This window comes from Heptranchias perlo, chromosome 21 (assembly GCF_035084215.1).
Source record: "Heptranchias perlo isolate sHepPer1 chromosome 21, sHepPer1.hap1, whole genome shotgun sequence".
In the NCBI taxonomy this organism is placed as follows: domain Eukaryota; kingdom Metazoa; phylum Chordata; class Chondrichthyes; order Hexanchiformes; family Hexanchidae; genus Heptranchias; species Heptranchias perlo.
Window position 1 is genome coordinate 22,332,115 of NC_090345.1, and position 16,795 is coordinate 22,348,909.

The 16,795-nt window shown below is 39.2% G+C and overlaps 1 protein-coding gene across 9 annotated transcripts in view; it reads right to left on the bottom strand.

Annotated features, from left to right (window-relative positions):
• Nucleotides 1-16,795, bottom strand: part of LOC137340046 (arginyl-tRNA--protein transferase 1) — a 200,275-nt gene that overhangs the window by 126,578 nt on the left and 56,902 nt on the right. For 6 of the 9 annotated variants that reach the window (XM_068002265.1, XM_068002272.1, XM_068002268.1 and 3 more), the window contains one exon: nt 10,575-10,607. The exons of the other annotated variants lie outside the window; for them this stretch is intronic. In XM_068002265.1, the coding sequence (XP_067858366.1) occupies nt 10,575-10,607 (33 nt within the window). The remainder of the gene's footprint in view (nt 1-10,574; nt 10,608-16,795) is intronic. 9 annotated transcript variants of the gene reach the window in all.

Consider the following 16,795-nt stretch of genomic DNA (forward strand, 5'->3'; position numbering starts at 1 on the left):
CACAAGGCAAGCTTCAAGCTTTTGCAGGAGGGTGACAGGCAGACAGGAATCCTACTCTTTATCGCTATCCAATCACATCAGCAAAAAATTCCACGTGTATGGATGTTAAGTAAGGGCAGGGCCAGGCTAGGTTCTGATGTAACATTTTTACTGTGAGTCAGTCTAGTCATATATTGCTTGAATAAATTTGCTGCAACCACTATTGTGTTTAGGCTGCAGGGTACAGAGTAAACATCAGAAACCAAGCTGCTCCACAGATCCTAGACTACCCTGGAGCAATATTACAGATCATCTATTATTGTTGTTAAAAGAAATATGGAGATGCTTAATGGCAAGCTTGTGAGAATAGCCCTCAAGCAAGTCATTGATCAGGATTGCAGCCAATAGTAAATAGTGAGTGCAGTGTTCTCAATAATGATCTGTTGCCAAGGTTCGAGATCATGAAGAGAATGTGGTATCCAAGTAATTTTTATAAACAATACAGAAATCACTCATTATATTAACTTGTTCTTATTTGTGTTTGCAACACATGAACTTGTTTTATATAAATAAATTTTGCAATAAAACTGCTAGAAACATGAGCCACACTCAAACTATTCAACACATTCCCAAAACATATCAGACTAGGATAAAGTTATATAAATGCAGACAAAAATTAAGGATATGCAAATAGTCTTGTAAAACAAAAGGATCCAACTTTGAAAGTGAAGGTAACTCCAGATTAAGTACTTCAAATGTAAAATGCCTATCCACTGAATTTGATTTAAATTTTTAGTTTAATGCTGTTGCTTGGAAATGCCTTCATTTTTAAAATGATGATTCCTCTATACAGCCCAGAAGATGCTAACCTTGATAGGAGCATAGGAATTGCTAGCCGAGAAAAGACCAAGGTCCATCTCGTTCGTCTTCCAACACCCTGGTAGTCACACGATACAATAATGCAGTTGTTGACTAATCACAGCAATCAATCTCTTATCAATTAGTCTACAACAGACCCAGAAATGACATGAGGAAAACTCCACTGGTGAAGAGTTTTGGGAACCATAGGTCCATAATCGCCTGTCCCTCTCAAGCATGCTACGCTTAACCATGTCATGTCTCAAATTACTCATATACTGTTTCCCAAAATATTACTATGAAATAAATCTAATTTGCATTTGAATTAACCAATACCAACTGCTTCCACCATGTCCCTAGGGAGCCTGTTGAAAGTTGTGTTTGCACTCCAGCGAAGTAGTCATTGGCGTAGCATTGTGCCAGGGAAGTTTTCCCCACTGGTGTCTTTTTTAAAATTCGTTCATGGGATATGGGTGTCGCTGGCAAGGCCAGTATTTATTGCCCATCCCTAATTGTCCTCGAGAAGGTGGTGGTGAGCCGCCTTCTTGAACCGCTGCAGTCCGTGTGGTGAAGGTTCTCCCACAGTGCTGTTAGGTAGGGAGTTCCAGGATTTTGACCCAGCGACTGTGAAGGAACGGCGATATATTTCCAAGTCGGGATGGTGTATGACTTGGAGGGGAACGTGCAGGTGGTGTTGTTCCCACGTGCCTGCTGCCCTTGTCCTTCTAGGTGGTAGAGGTCCCGGGTTTGGGAGGTGCTATCGAAGAAGCCTTGGTGAGCTGCTGCAGTGCATCCTGTAGATGGTACACACTGCAGCCACTGTGTGCCGGTGGTGAATATTTAGGGTGGTGGATGGGGTGCCAATCAAGCGGGCTGCTTTGTCCTGGATGGTGTCGAGCTTCTTGAATGTTGTTGGAGCTGCACTTATCCAGGCAAGTGGAGAGTATTCTATCACACTCCTGACTTACGCTTGTAGATGGTGGAAAGGCTTTGGGGAGTCAGGAGGTGAGTCACTCACCACAGAATACCCAGTCTCTGACCTGATCTTGTAGCCACAGTATTTATATGGCTGGTCCAGTTAAGTTTCTGGTCAATGGTGACCCCCAGGATGTTGATGTCTTCAATGCCCAACGTCTTGAACAAGTGGCCATGTGCCATTCTCTGGGTCCAACAGACGTATTCTGGTCTAAATGTCTGAGCTCAGCATCAAAGTACTCAAACATTCCCCTCTATGACCAAGTGCAAATGTTAGACTCACTTAATGCAAAAATGAGCTCATTCCAAACACCATTAACTCAATTTTTATTTAAACTGTATAAAATGCTTAAAAAATTGAAATCGCTAATATTTCAACCAATCAGCATTGTTCAATTAATAGTGATCCTGACTCTTTTAAAAAAAAATTGACATTTAAGCCAATGACGCAAATGTGACACATGCATGCTAGATGCTAGACTTTTTGATGGATAATGACCTCTAACAAAAATAGTTTCACATCAACACATCACATTCAATGCATGTGCACTGTGAAATCAAATTCTATATTTTATACTTCCCAATTTCCTTTCAACTGTACAACACAATATTTCAATGAGTTCAAAAACTAGTCTTGTCAACTTACCCCATGACCTCATTTAAGAAGCGAAGCATCCCATAATTAAGCAGATGACAAAATAGCTGGATGCTTCACTTAAGACCAACACTGGTAATAATATTAAGTTGATATGCTCCCCATATAATTTGGGATGAATTGTCACTAATTACTAATACATTTGGTACTGAGGAAAACCAAGAGTTTGAATCTCAGGCTCTGCAGACATTTCCACTTGAGTTTACTCCAGAACACTGCATTTTATCCCAGTCAAGCACAGGAGTGAGCACAGGCAAGGTTTGATCTTTGGTGTACACTTCAGAACCTCTACCAGCTGACAACAGAGAAAGACTGGCCAAGTTGAAGAATATACTTGGGTATACAGGGCATAATTTTGAACTTGGAGATGACACAAAACTCCCAAATGTAGTAAACAGTGAGGAGGATGTAGGCAGACTGATGAAATGGGCAGACACATAGCAGATGAAATTTAAGAGAAAAGTGTGAAGTAGTTCATTTTGGTAGGAAGAATATAGTGAGACAATATAAATTAAATGGTGCAATTTTAAAGGGGGTGCAGGAACAGAGAGACCTAGGGGTGTGCGTACACAAGTCTTTGAAGGTGGCAGGACAAGTTGAGATGGCTGTTAAAAAGGCATACAGGCGCGTTGGCTTTATTAATAGAGGCATAGAGTACAAAAGCAAGGAAATTATGCTAAACCTTTATAAAACACTGGTTAGGCCCCAGCTAGAGTATTGTGGCCAATTCTGGGCACCATGCTTTCAGAAGAATGTCAAGGCCTTAGAGAGGGTGCAGAGGAGATTTACTAGAATGGTACCAGGGATAAAGGACTTCAGTTAAGTGGAGAGACTAGAGAAACTGGGGTTGTTCTCCCTAGAGCATAGAAAATTAAGGGGAGATTTGATAGAGGTGTTCAAAATCTGTTCCAGTGGCAGAAGGATCAGTAATCAGAGGACACAGATTTAAGGTAACTGGCAAAAAAAAAATGGAGACGACATGAGGAAAAATGTTTAGACAGCGAGTTGTTGTGATCTGGAATGCATTGCCTGAAAGGGTGATGGAATCAGATTCAATAATAACTTTCAAAAGGGAATTGGATAAATACTTGGAGAAAAAATTTGTAGGGCTATCGGGAAAGAGCAGGGGAGTGGGACTAATTGGATAGCTCTTTCAAAGAGCAGGCACAGGCACGATGGGCCGAATGGCCTCCTTCTGTGCTGTATCATTCTGTTATTCTATGATATGAATGAGGGCATCGACTCATTATCTCAAGGTGCACAGCTAGAGAGACTGAAAGGAAAAAAACATGGGAGGAGAAACAAAACTCATAACTTTTAGCAAACTCATCTTGTTCTTCTGCATCTCTTACAATTAGTTGTACTGGCACTGGTAGTATCCGAGAGAACAATGCAACTGACCATCTTGGTTCCTGCATGGCACAGGGAAATCTAACAATGGGTTTACATTTTATATTCAGGTCCAGCTCCATATCTCAGCAGTTCATGATTTAAAAGTATTTTATTTGAACTTTAGAATGCATATGTATTTTGTGAAGCAAGTACTTCTCATCTTCATTTGCACCTGTAAGTAGCTGCATTGCTTAGTACTATTAAGCGTGATTAAACACAATCGTAAAATTTCAACAGGAACTGACCAGATGCAAGTAATAGTTAGCATAGAAACCTTCTCTACAGCACATCAACCAAGGGGATATTCTAAAGATTTGATTAATAAAGGAAACCACAAGAAATATATATTTAGAAAGAGAGGAATCAAAGATTTCAATGACCCACAATATGAAATTTGTCTTACATAACTGTTTTTAATTAAAGACATATGTACATGGTGCCATACAAAATTTACTTCAGACTTGCAAATGTCAATAAAAAATAGCTTTAAGAAACTATACTGGCACAATCCCAGCAGGAATGCTTCCATGAACATTAATAAACCCACACAGAATTAGGTAAATAATATAAACCTGCAGACTGCATTGATGAGGTGATAAAAGCCCATTTCCTATAAATTATAATGAGCTCTATTAGCCTTCAACGTGCAGAAACCTAAAGGTTCCCAGTTTACTGCGGAAGGTAATAACTCTCTACAGATGGCTCCACTGAAACGAAGTTCAATATCATGTTTCTAGTGCGAATACTCTAACCCATCAGCCCTATTTCAATTGGCCACCCCTTTAAAAGTTTACCTTAAGAATTCTTTGTAAATAGACATGACTTATTGAGGAGATCCTGATCCAGAAAGGTACTAATCCATAAGAGATACATTTGATTTGAAGCAGCCTTCTATATACATCACTACTTAAACCATTACTTAAAGAAACCAGCTATTAACAGCAATGTCAAGTGGAACTTAAAAGTTCAACTCTTCAACAGCACAGTGGGCTAAAAATTGATTTTGTAAGTGACTCCTATGCAAGTACTCACAATTTTGTGGAATAAACCATTAAGAATTTCAGAGATGTGTAATGCAAAGCCAGAGTAATTTGGGCCAGTTATTAGATGCAAAATAACTTTTTATTAAAGCTAAACCACCACGGAGAAGCATTGCAGCTCAAGCAGCTGAACAGCAACTCTCACCACACATCACCAGATTGGATCACAGAGGCTGCTTAAAACTTCAACGTGTTTGCCTTAGTGATGTGTTTTGACAGCGACTTGAATACAAAACCAGGTTTTTGCATGGCATTTTTTCCCTGGGGGTGGGGGGGGGGGGTGGAGAGGGTGTTGGGGGAAGAGGAGAAAGAGCATTCACAGTTTCATCCTGCATCTGACTTGAATGGTAAAACCTGCTAGATGATCAGCTCTGATGGTAGCCATAGAGAAGGTCACGGTGCTGTCTCGCCTTGGAAGGTATGCAGTGGTTAGAGGTCTTGGAAGAGGGACGGGAGCAAAAATTGAGAAAAACAGGAGGAATAGTTAAACACTGACCATGATGAAAAGTGAACCTCACAGAGCTCCTACTACCCTATAGCAGCACAGCAATATAGGGGGAAAAATGAACATATGACATTAGTCATATTACTTCCATGTTTACTTTCATGTCCAAGGTAACAAAGGTTTAAAAAAAGGTATTCTTCCCAATTTATCGAAACTGATACACAATGAAAATTTGCCTGCAGTGGCAGTCAGAAGACAAAAATAATGCATACATGTAAACCACTACAACAAACAACATCTAATCAAATAATTGAACTTAATTGAATTTGGACCCCAGAGTGATGCTTGTGTATTCTCCCCTATGTAATTAAAGTCTCACACACTCAAGCAGACATTTCTGTAAGCAAGAAACATAAACCATAGGAAATTGTTACCACACTGGGTCCAGCTACAAATTCATGTAAAAGATAAAACTTAGACATTTAGAACTTGAAATTAGATAGTACCTGGACTGCCACATGTAGTTCCAATATTTTCTGTACAGCCCCACAATGTTGGATCTCCCATTAGCTAGGAGCATCAGTAAGCAGTTATGTAGACAATTCTGCAGGTCTACAATCTTTCTGACCCCAGAAGTTAATCAAGAGGCATCCAACCCTTAAATGGTCAAAATTCAACCTTTGCTAGGTACTGCTATATACTCAGCAGGTGCTATATTTTTGCAACTTCAACACCTATCAATTGGTATTGAGGGCCTGAAAGAATATCAATGTAATTTCCTATGCAGCCCAATTATCGCTAGATGAAGTCAATTGAGTAACTCTTTGCTCTGAGAGGGGAAGCCCAGATTAGGCATGAACAGAGGGGAAACAACGCTTATAATTATTAATCTCTCCAACAAGATAAAAATGATCTCTTAAAAAAAAAATCGCTGGTATCTTATAAGAAAGAGAGAAATAATGTCCACATTATCTAGATTTGTTTTGGAGGGGAAGGGAAATGGAAAAATCACTTTTCTATTCAAACTATTTCCTCCTACACATACAATTTGTTCCTGGTAAATATAAGGGAATGATTTGAACACCTGTGTGGTTTGCAGTGGACAATGAGAAATTTACTATGTCAGCTAGAGAATATGGCTAACCAAAATCCTGTACTCGATTATTTCAAGATGTTCTGCTATTCCTAGAGACACACTCGCAGTATACCACATGAAATTCAATCATATTTGGACTATCCAATCTCTGTGGCCAAATTGTCCTGTGTGTAAGGCAGAAGCTATTAAGCTAAATGCCCATGAAACTCCCATAATAATCAAAAGGTAGGAGAATCTGAAATTACTCATTACAACAAAATATATTGGCATATAACTTTTTGGAAATTGTACTAGTGAGATGGATTGCATTAAGAAAAGGCTAGACAGCAGTAGGGAAGCATTAAAGAAGAGAAGTTATTGTAGAATTAAAGAACACTTAAAAAAAACTACTCAAGCACGTTGAGCAATAGAAAACTAGAGACAACACAGGAAAATAACTACTCAAGCACGTTGAGCAATAGAAAACTAGAGACAACACAGGAAAATAACAACAATAACTTGTATTTATATAGCGCCTTTAACGGAGTAAAATGTCCGCTTCACAGGAGCTTAATCAGACAAAAATTGACACCAAGCCGAAGACGACGACATTAGCACAGGTGAACAAAAGCTTGGCCAAAGAGATAGGTTTTAAGGAGCGTCTTAAAGGAGTAGAGGTGGAGAGGCAGAGATTTAGGGAGTGAATTTAAGAGCTTAGGGCACAGCTGCCAATGGTGGGTGAAGGAGGTGGGGAATGGACAAGAGGCCAGAGTTGCAGGAATGCAGAGTTCTCATGGGTTGTAGGTGGTCACACAGATAGGGAGGGACGAGGCCATGGAAGGATTTGAACACCAGGATGAGAACTTTAAAATTGAGGCATTCGGGCACCAGGAGCCAAAGTAGGTTAGCGCGTACAGTGGTGATGGGTGAATGGGACTTGGTGCAAGTTAGGATATGGGCAGCAGAGTTTTGGATGAGCTTAAGTTTATGGAGGATGGATGAGGGGAGGCCAGCCAAGTAAGCATTAGAATAGTCCAGTCTGGATAAGAAAAGCATGAATGAGGGTTTCAGCAGCAGAAGGGCTGAGACGGGGCAGAGACAGGCGATATTATGGAGGTGGAAGTAGGCGGTCTTGGTCACGGAAAGGATATGAGGCTGGAAGCTCAGCTCAAGGTAAACTAGGACGCCGAGGTTGCAAACAGTCTGGTTCAGTTTAAGACAGTGGCCAGGGAGGGGGATGTGATCGGTGGCTAGGGAACGGAGTTTGTGGCGGGGGCCGAAGACAACGGCTTCGGTCTTCCCAATGTTTAATCGGAGGAAATTTCAGCTCATCACAGAGGCGGTGGAGGTGTCGAGAGAGTTGGTGGTGAGGCCGAGCTGGGTGTCATCAGCGTACATGTGGAACCTGACATTGTGCTTTCGGATGATGTCGCTGAGGGGCAGCATGTAGATAAGAAATAGGAGAGGGTCAAGTACAGATCCTCGGAGGACTCCAGAGGTAATGGTGCGAGGGCGAAAAGAGAAGCCATTGCAGGAGATTCTCTGGCTACGACTGGATAGGTAAGATTGGGAAAAATACAGAAAAAGAAACTTTTAAACTGCGAAAGGTATTGATGGCAACCACATAAACAGTATGACTTTTTCATGGGAAAATGGGGAAAATTGCCCAAAAGTACGATTAATGGTCAGATTTTATGGCAGAGAAATTTTTAAAAAATACATCTACTACCTACTTTATTAAAATATTTTCTTTGGAAGTGAAAAATTAGCATATTATACACTAGATTTATTAACTCGCTAGCTAAATTTTCCCTCTCTCCTGATTATGTTGATTCCTTATTTGGGTAAAGTTCCATGTGAATATAGGGGACACCATAATCAAATCCTGTCCACACCCAATCCACACACACAGACCCCTCCAGCAGGTTGCTGGATAACAATCAGGAGTAGAAATTCCTGCAAATTTTCACCTCTCTGGCAGAAACATTGATCAAAGATGTGATGCATACAACAATCAATAACTTCCTCAGTGTTTAGGATGTCAAATTAAACTACAATTAGTCTTATTAATATTCTCAACCATCTTCAATTCTCTACAAAATAATAATTTATTATATAATTTCTGAATCTATATGAACACTGTGACCGTTCATCACAATTTTATAAAATCCCTATCTGAATGTTGATTTTGGAATTTTTAGTCATGCCTCACATGCCTTTTAAAACTAATTGACCTTTGTTTGCGTATCAGGAAGCCAATTATGGGCAGGGCCACTTATTTGCTGCGAATGTATAACTCAAAAGCCATTTTAATACATGGAGCACAGGATTTTCACTTATGCTTCTGGGATCCTATACCACGACTGTGTCAATTTTTCTGTGATTACTGCAAATCACTGGCTTTGGGTACGGGACCTAATGACAACATTAAAGCTTTACCACAGTGTTCATTTCAGCACATAGTCTTATACTAAAGGTTGGGGGAGGGTGGAGGTAGAGAGAGGGTGAAGCTAGAGAGGGTGAAGATGGAAAGGGTGGGGTGAAAGTAGAGAGGAAAATTGTGAGCAAATAGAAAAAGAGAGGGACACAAATAAAATTGAAGAATGGGGGAAAAAGCAAAGACACTGACATGAAAGAGGGATTTCTCACTAAGTCCATCAAGACTGAAAGAATGTGCCATTTACTCTGCTTGTAAAGAATATTGTATTGAGACTGAATTTTATTGGGTAACAGCAAAATTGTCAAGACACTATGGATGTCAATAATTTTAGATTAAACAAAATCTTTGATAACTCAGGACAACAATAAATTGATGGTAATTTGTAAATATTCAAAGCCATAATATAAACTGCTAGAAAAAAAAGCTCAACAGGACAATCCACAAGTAATCCAACGAAGTACTGTTGTTTAGTACCATGCTTTGGGGTTTCAAATGTAATATAGCAGCTGATGTAATCAAGTTTGTGCAGAATCATTAACACGATTCAATCCTGAAACATCAACTACTGTGTAAATAACATACATCCACAAAGGAAACAACTATATCAGGACTAAGTCAGAACTAATAAAACTCAAAATACATGACAAGGAACTTCAAATTCTGAACTTATGACTGCGTGTAGGATTGCATACAATACCAACATTTCTCCAGTGCACAGCTACAGAGCCATTAAAATTATAACTTCTGGCTTCAGTGCATTTTTCTCATGATCTTGCTTAAATCATAAACTGTTTACTGCATCTAACAAGGAAATGCAGGTTCCTAGCCTCCTTCAGCAAAGCAAAGGGAAATATTAACAGTTGAAACTGAAATATTGACAAGTACCAAATAATTTTCATTGCAGCTCCTTAATGAGATAGATCTCGATATTTAACCAGAGTAATTGATGAATTAAACCAAACTGAAGTACTAGGGAAGCACAACTAGGGAGAGGGAAAGAGAGAGGAAAAAAAAGAGGAAGGAAAGAAAGGGAGAAGACACGCAGAATCAGTTAGAGATATCTCAACTTTTAGAATTCAGACACATCACCTTTGTCACCATTTTACCTGCTGGTGCTAACAGTGCTCAACACTTGTACATAGTCAAGGTGTGTCCACATAGGCATGGAGCACTATCCACCACAGCAGCATTAAATCAGGATCAAATTTTGTTTTTGTGAAAGACTGCTGTATTTCTTTTATTACAATCAAATCAAGGGTAAAAATGGACTATCTTGAGACAGAGGGCAGAACAACTGGGATGATCCCAAAGATGCAATTGTGTACACAAGATTTTAGACAGTGTGTGAAGGAGGATAAGGGCAATATCTAGGGACATGATCTCCCACAAATTCTGTATTAAATTCTACAAGAACTAATGCAGTTTTGTATATTGACTCACAAATGTATGATATTGTATTGCACGAATACTGATATAACCTTTGATGCTAGTTCACTTCCCTTATGCTGACAAGTCCACATCAATTCTGTTACAAAAACACTGAACTCACAGCTTAAGGCTTCAATAGCAAAACATCTTTAGAACCTGAAGCAGCATATTAAAATTGTATTTGATTGCTCAAAACAGTCTGACTTGATACTTTTGGCTTTGCTCCTGTATCTCATATTCCAATAAAGGATACAAAAACATACCAGTGAATGTAATGTAGGACTTACCTGGAGTGGAGACTGACAAAGGAATCGTGTATACTGCGTTCAGACAATTTGGCATTAGCAGAATGGAAAAAAAGAAAAAAAATCTAGTTAATTCTTGCAATAATATAAAATTACACTTAGTAATAATGTAGATCATGATGTTAACAATATGTATAACAAATGTGTGCAACTTGAATGGTCATAATTTAATTCCCCTGGTTTTATAATTTATTATGCAAAGTACACTATTACAACAATACAGCTGTGCATTATGTTCTGAATATTTTGTTCAAAAATCTGAAAGTTTATATTTTATACAAACTGTTCACCATTTACATTAAACCTTTCAATTAAGCACTGTTTCCCCTCTTCCCAGCTCCCCATGCCACCCCCTCCCCCGCAATAGTGGTTTGGTAAACTACTTCTGTTCAGAGAGTAAAACAGCCAGATGATCTGTAGTTTGTCATGATGATGTAATGTTCCATTTCAAGACAATTTACATAGTAACATCATGTTTTCAACCAAACTTTTTAAAGTCTGTTTACAAACAGTTTTTCATAAAGACAATGCCCTTTTAAAAACCAATATCCTAAACACACAGAGTGATTTAACATGTTTTGACAACCAATGAAGCATATGCTCGAAAGGGAATTTTTTTTTGCAGTGTCATATTACAACCATTAAACTTATTAGAAGACTCAGTGGATTTTATACAAGCACAGCAAAGTTGAATGTTGCATTGTTCTGAGATTTTCAACCTTTCTTTGGGCCCATAACAGCAAAAAAAAAGCATTCCACTATAGGAGTAGAGCAGTGGAGAAAATGTACTATGCTGTACGGTTGCAACATTTGACTTCCATCACTGACGTAAGTTGTGAGGTCAAACTGTATGCTCACTACATCAAGTAGGAGAAATCAAATACTTGAACAGAACAACGCTGAACTGACCTGTACACTTCAAGGCTGAAACTGCAAGAGTGCTGCCGGTGCAGAACGTCATTAGGTCCAATTAGGAGGGGGAGGGGGAGGGGAAGGGAAACACAGAATCGGGGCTACAATGTTGTAGCCCAACTCAGACTCTCACTTTCATCTAGCAAGGCTTGCACCAGTGGTGAAACTTCACAATTTCTGCCCAATTATCCCAGCGCCAGAAAATATGACTCAGGTCCTGAACCAGTGAGTGTATTTTTTTTAAAAAGGGGGCAGGGAGAGAAACAGCTTCATTAAACTTAAAAAAAAATCCTCCATTCATCTGAAGAGGCACCTTCTATTATAGTGTTTTTTTAAACTATGGCCTTGAATATCCACATTTCCATAATCATCCAAAATTTTCACGAGCTTTGGGACTGGGTCAGGAGAGCAACAGTAAAGTTAGTTCTTGACTTTAAATGACCCAGTGGCACTTTGTTACACCTTTGGTCTTTGAAGTGTCATGCAAATCTAAACAAAATGTTTTGTCAGTACAGAATCTATCAACTGAAAAAGTTCTGGGAAAGTGTGACAGTGCAATGACTTTTCATAGGTAACATGCAAAATTATTGTAAGCGAGCAATGCAAACTTCCCAAACTAGCAGGGGCTCCTGCAGTGATTTATGGGGCGTGAGAAATTTGAATTGCTTATTTATTCTAATGTTGAGCACCACCAACATCTCACTGAAGAGTCTGGCTCTCCCTAAACTTTTCAGTACAGACTTTAGCACTTCAGAGATTAAAAGGTGTAACAAAACGATATTGGGTCATTTAGAGGAAAGAACATCTCAGTTATATCCAGATGTTGTTTTACAAAAAGAACTGTTTTATCAGTGCGTTGCAGCAAATTGGGATAGTGTCACGAGTGATGGAGAGTCAAGTCGAACTGCGTTTTGCAAATGACCAAATGTGCAGGTTGCATTGCATTGTTAGGTTAAAGAATTCATATTCCATTGCAGTTTAATTTTGTGTGATTCCCCATTATCTACCAATTTTAATTATCCACCAGATGTTCCCCCTTTCAGTAGAGTGGATAATTGAGGTTTCACTGTTGGTCACATTAGGAAATACCATTTTGTAGAAATAACACAAAACACCACGATCAAAGGAATCTGTATTTTCTCTACAGAACTGCTGAGATTGGAAAACAATTGTAAACGTAAAGTGTGCTATATTCTGCAAGGACATCAAATAAACAAAATATCTATATGAAATTGATTGGAATCCTGTTTGTTCCAAACATGGATATAAAAGAACGAATACAGACTGATTAGGTGGCAACCAAGTCAAAAATTACTGTGGCATAACGGTTTGTGCTGTATAGTCTGCATCATTTAAGGATACAACTGACACTTGGAACTTTGTTGGTCAATTATTATTTAAAGGTTGATGATGACTACCTAATAACTTAGTGAGGAAATAACAATTAAGATTGACAGAAGGGAGATCAATTCTGTGTTGAGTCAAAAGGTTACAATACCAAGGCCAAAAGCAAAATAAAAATTGTACTGGAAATGCATCATTTCAGTTACAGGCCTCAAATGGGTACATCATCTTTTCCCTCCAGACAGAAGAAATCAATGATAATTAATGGTAACAGATTGCAGACTGTCAGACAGTGCAAATGTGTTCTGAGCCAGTAGAATTTCTGTTTTCGCCAAATTTCCTCCCCGACAAAAAAAAAACTAAATTTACAAGCTATGCATTTTATTTATATCCCACCTTCAAGTAAATTGGTAAATTTTAGAGATTTTATGTGACAGACAACTTTGAAAATGACATCAGAAACCAAAATGGGCAACCTTTATACCATTTCCTATTGTTCCTTTTGCTGCTAGACTAGATTCAAATTATGCACACTGAAATACATTTTCAGGGCTAATAATTCTCACATAGGGTTACTCAAACAATAATTTTTTTTGTGGGGGTAAGGAAACATTTTTAAGAACCCCTAATCACCTTTAACCTGCCAAATGTAAGAGAGTGGTGATTGATCATGATAACTCACTATTACATCACTGGATGTGTTACAAATTTTGGGTCTGCCTTAGATATTCTCTTGGTGCTGCTCACCATTACATTCAGGACTTTGCCCATAATGCCCAGTATTTAATCATATAGTAACATAACCCAGGAGTGCAGCAATAGAACCCCCTTGTGATCGGAACCAGATATTGTGTCTTTTGCATGCATGTCATTTGCAATTTTCCAATCTTCCAGTAGACAAAACCAATGAACATTCTGTTCAGACGAGGCCAATGCAAAAATCAAGAAGCTGGTGTATTTTGCATAAAATATATGACGGAACAGGATAGTCCTTCCAGACTTTCACATTTTCTATAATGCTTCTTGTGACATACAAGAGAACAAAAATGGGCTGTGCTATCTCAAATGGAGGGCAAAATGCTCACCTTTGCATTTTCCTTTTTTCCTGGTCAGCCTCTAGCTGGCACAACCGAGTGGCTATATCTTAATTTCCAGCACATGCCTGCCTCTCACAACCTTTCTTGGAACTGACTGATGATGTGTTTTACTTTTTGTTGCTTCTGAACACAGAAGATGGGGCTTGGCTCCTGATCCTCCCCCCTTCCAAGGAATAGTCAGTAGAACTTCCAATTGAGCTTACTACCCCCTCTAAAGAGCAGGTTCTCACTAAACTACCCTTACAACTGACACCTGCTAAGTCAAATGAATAGGGTCATCCAAACAATAATAGATGTAGACGTTTACTCGGAGCTCTGAGATAACACCCCTCCCCGATTGTCCCAGATTGTAGCTTCAATGATTGAGTCATGTGGCCTGATTACATTCTTTTTCCAAAAGTAGCTGCAATCCCAACTTTCACCCTTTTGGACTCACTTCAATTCAAATGCAAGCACTTCAGTATCACTCATTCCCAGAACTTTTCCATGGAAGAATGGTCAGAAAAAAAATCCCAAAACACGATAGTATGAATGGGCACAGAAATTGACTGGAACATACACTTTCAGTAGAATTGCCCTGTTTTGGCAGGAATTTTATGACCTATGCAACCTTTTTTTTTACAATTCCTATGCACTAAAGCAAAATGAGCTTACAAAATAATCTGAAAGCACAATTCTTTTAAAAAGCTATTTAAATTTATAATGGCACAAAAGATATTTCCATAGTGAGGATGTTTTCTTCCAAATGCAACCTACTCACAAGAACTGCGTGATGTTGCCACTAAAGATTCTTTGAGACTGTTCAATCATCAAGAATCTTTGCACTTTCAGAATGAATAGATCTACTTTTCCTTCAATCATTTTAGGCCTAAGTTTTATTGCATTTATGACTATCTTCCCTTATGATGTTTAACTTTGGAAGACAACTACAGTATTTTGCACCAAAATATTAAGTTCTACCAACTCAAACAACTTCAAGAATATAAAAAAAGAAAATGGAAAAAGTTGGTTGTGGGTAACTTTTTAAACTATTATAGGGTTTGAATTTGCTGGAACGGCACCATTATTGGACTTTTTAGCTCCCCATTCATATCGATCTATATTTACACTGTAATTTGCTGGAATGTTGCTCCATCTACAGCATGATGAGGTCAATGGCGAATCAGGGACCACGTGGACAGCGCAGCCAATGGTTTACTCCACAGATAAACCACATGGCACTAGAAATAGCTGGGAACAGATGCCATCAGGCAGATTGAGGTGTGGGAAGTAAGTGAGCTGCAACTTCTGAAATCAACCTAAATCAACTTTAAAGAGTTAATTAATTTTTAAAAAAATATTTAAACACCATAAAAAGTAATCTCCTTTTCCACAGAATGCAGAGGTTATGGACTTTGCCTTTTTTTCCCACCTTTTGATATATACGTTAATTTCCAGGTGAATTATCTCTAGTTCAGTTTTCTGGATGACAGTTTTCTGTTTTTTTAATTGAAATTTTGTTCTTTCAACATTATAGTTAATAAAAGTTAAAATCATGCATTTCCTTCTTTGTGCTCGTGTTACCATGGGGATCATTCCATGCTCCCTGAATCACCTCCATTCCGCTGGTGGAATTTCCTGAAGGAGGGGGGCGGGGGGAGGAAGAGGTGGTGAAGGTTGCGTGGCGAGTACGGATGGAGGTAATCAGTGTCCAAATGCCAGAGCCACGAGCTGATCTCTGGCGTCCTTGGTTGCTGTCACCATGCCTTCCTCCAGGAGGCCACCACCCATGGGCCCAGGGGCATGCAGGTCACGATCAATCTGGTTCCATGGGCATCTCGTCTGCCAAGTCAAAGGCAAGACCTTTCTGCAGAGCAAAATTATGAAGTGCGCAGCAGACTACTACAATCTTCGCATACTGTAGGACACCTTCCGACCTGTCCAAGTACCAGAAGTGTGCTTTAAGCACCCTGAAGGTCCTCTCTACCACTTGCCGGGTCACTGCACGTGCATGGTTGTACCTTTCCTGTGCTGCGTTGTTGGTGATGTGGAAATGTGTCATCAGCCATGGCTTCAGTAGGTAGGCCTTGTCCCTCAGTATCCATCTACCTTCTTGTCCGTTCTGCTGAATAAGTCATAGACGTTGGCGTGGTGAAGAACTAAGGCATCGTGAGTGCTCCAGACGCAGAATCCTCAATCATTACTAGGTCACCCACACCATTATTTTTCAGACTAACTGGCTGTGAGTAATGGCATAAATCCAGCAAATTTACAATTGCCATTGACTATAATGGAGGGCTGAGTGGCGAGAACGGTCTTTTATCAGCTTTGGTGAGCCCAACGGTAACAAATGTGCCAGCAAACTATGGCTTAGCGCAACTCATGGTGTAACTCACTTATTCCATTACTTCCCAGACCTTTTACGTATTAACGATGGCGCACACTGTTAATACATCATTACTATAGTGCAAGTTTGCAGCAAATTCAGGCCTATTATATTAACCAAGTCTCAAAATATTTATCTCAGATTTAGGAATTTGTCTAAATTGGCTCATTGACAGTGGAACCCTGCTACAGTATTCAGCTTTAAGACTTGAGGATATCACTCTCCAGCTGTCCAGGGATAGGAAATGTACAGCGTATCAAAGTTGTAAAGAAAAGCAGGCATTCAACAAGGTTAGGCTCAAGATGGAGAGGTGATCAGTTAAATGTCAGATTCCATTATAAATGCTGCTGAAATTAGAAAGGTGTCACATCTTTTTTTTACAATAAACCACCAATGGTTGCAATTTTCCACAGCTTAGGGATTTAAACTTCAAACAAGTTACCTTTATCCAATGTAAGCAAGGGAGATTTATATTGTATATTGAC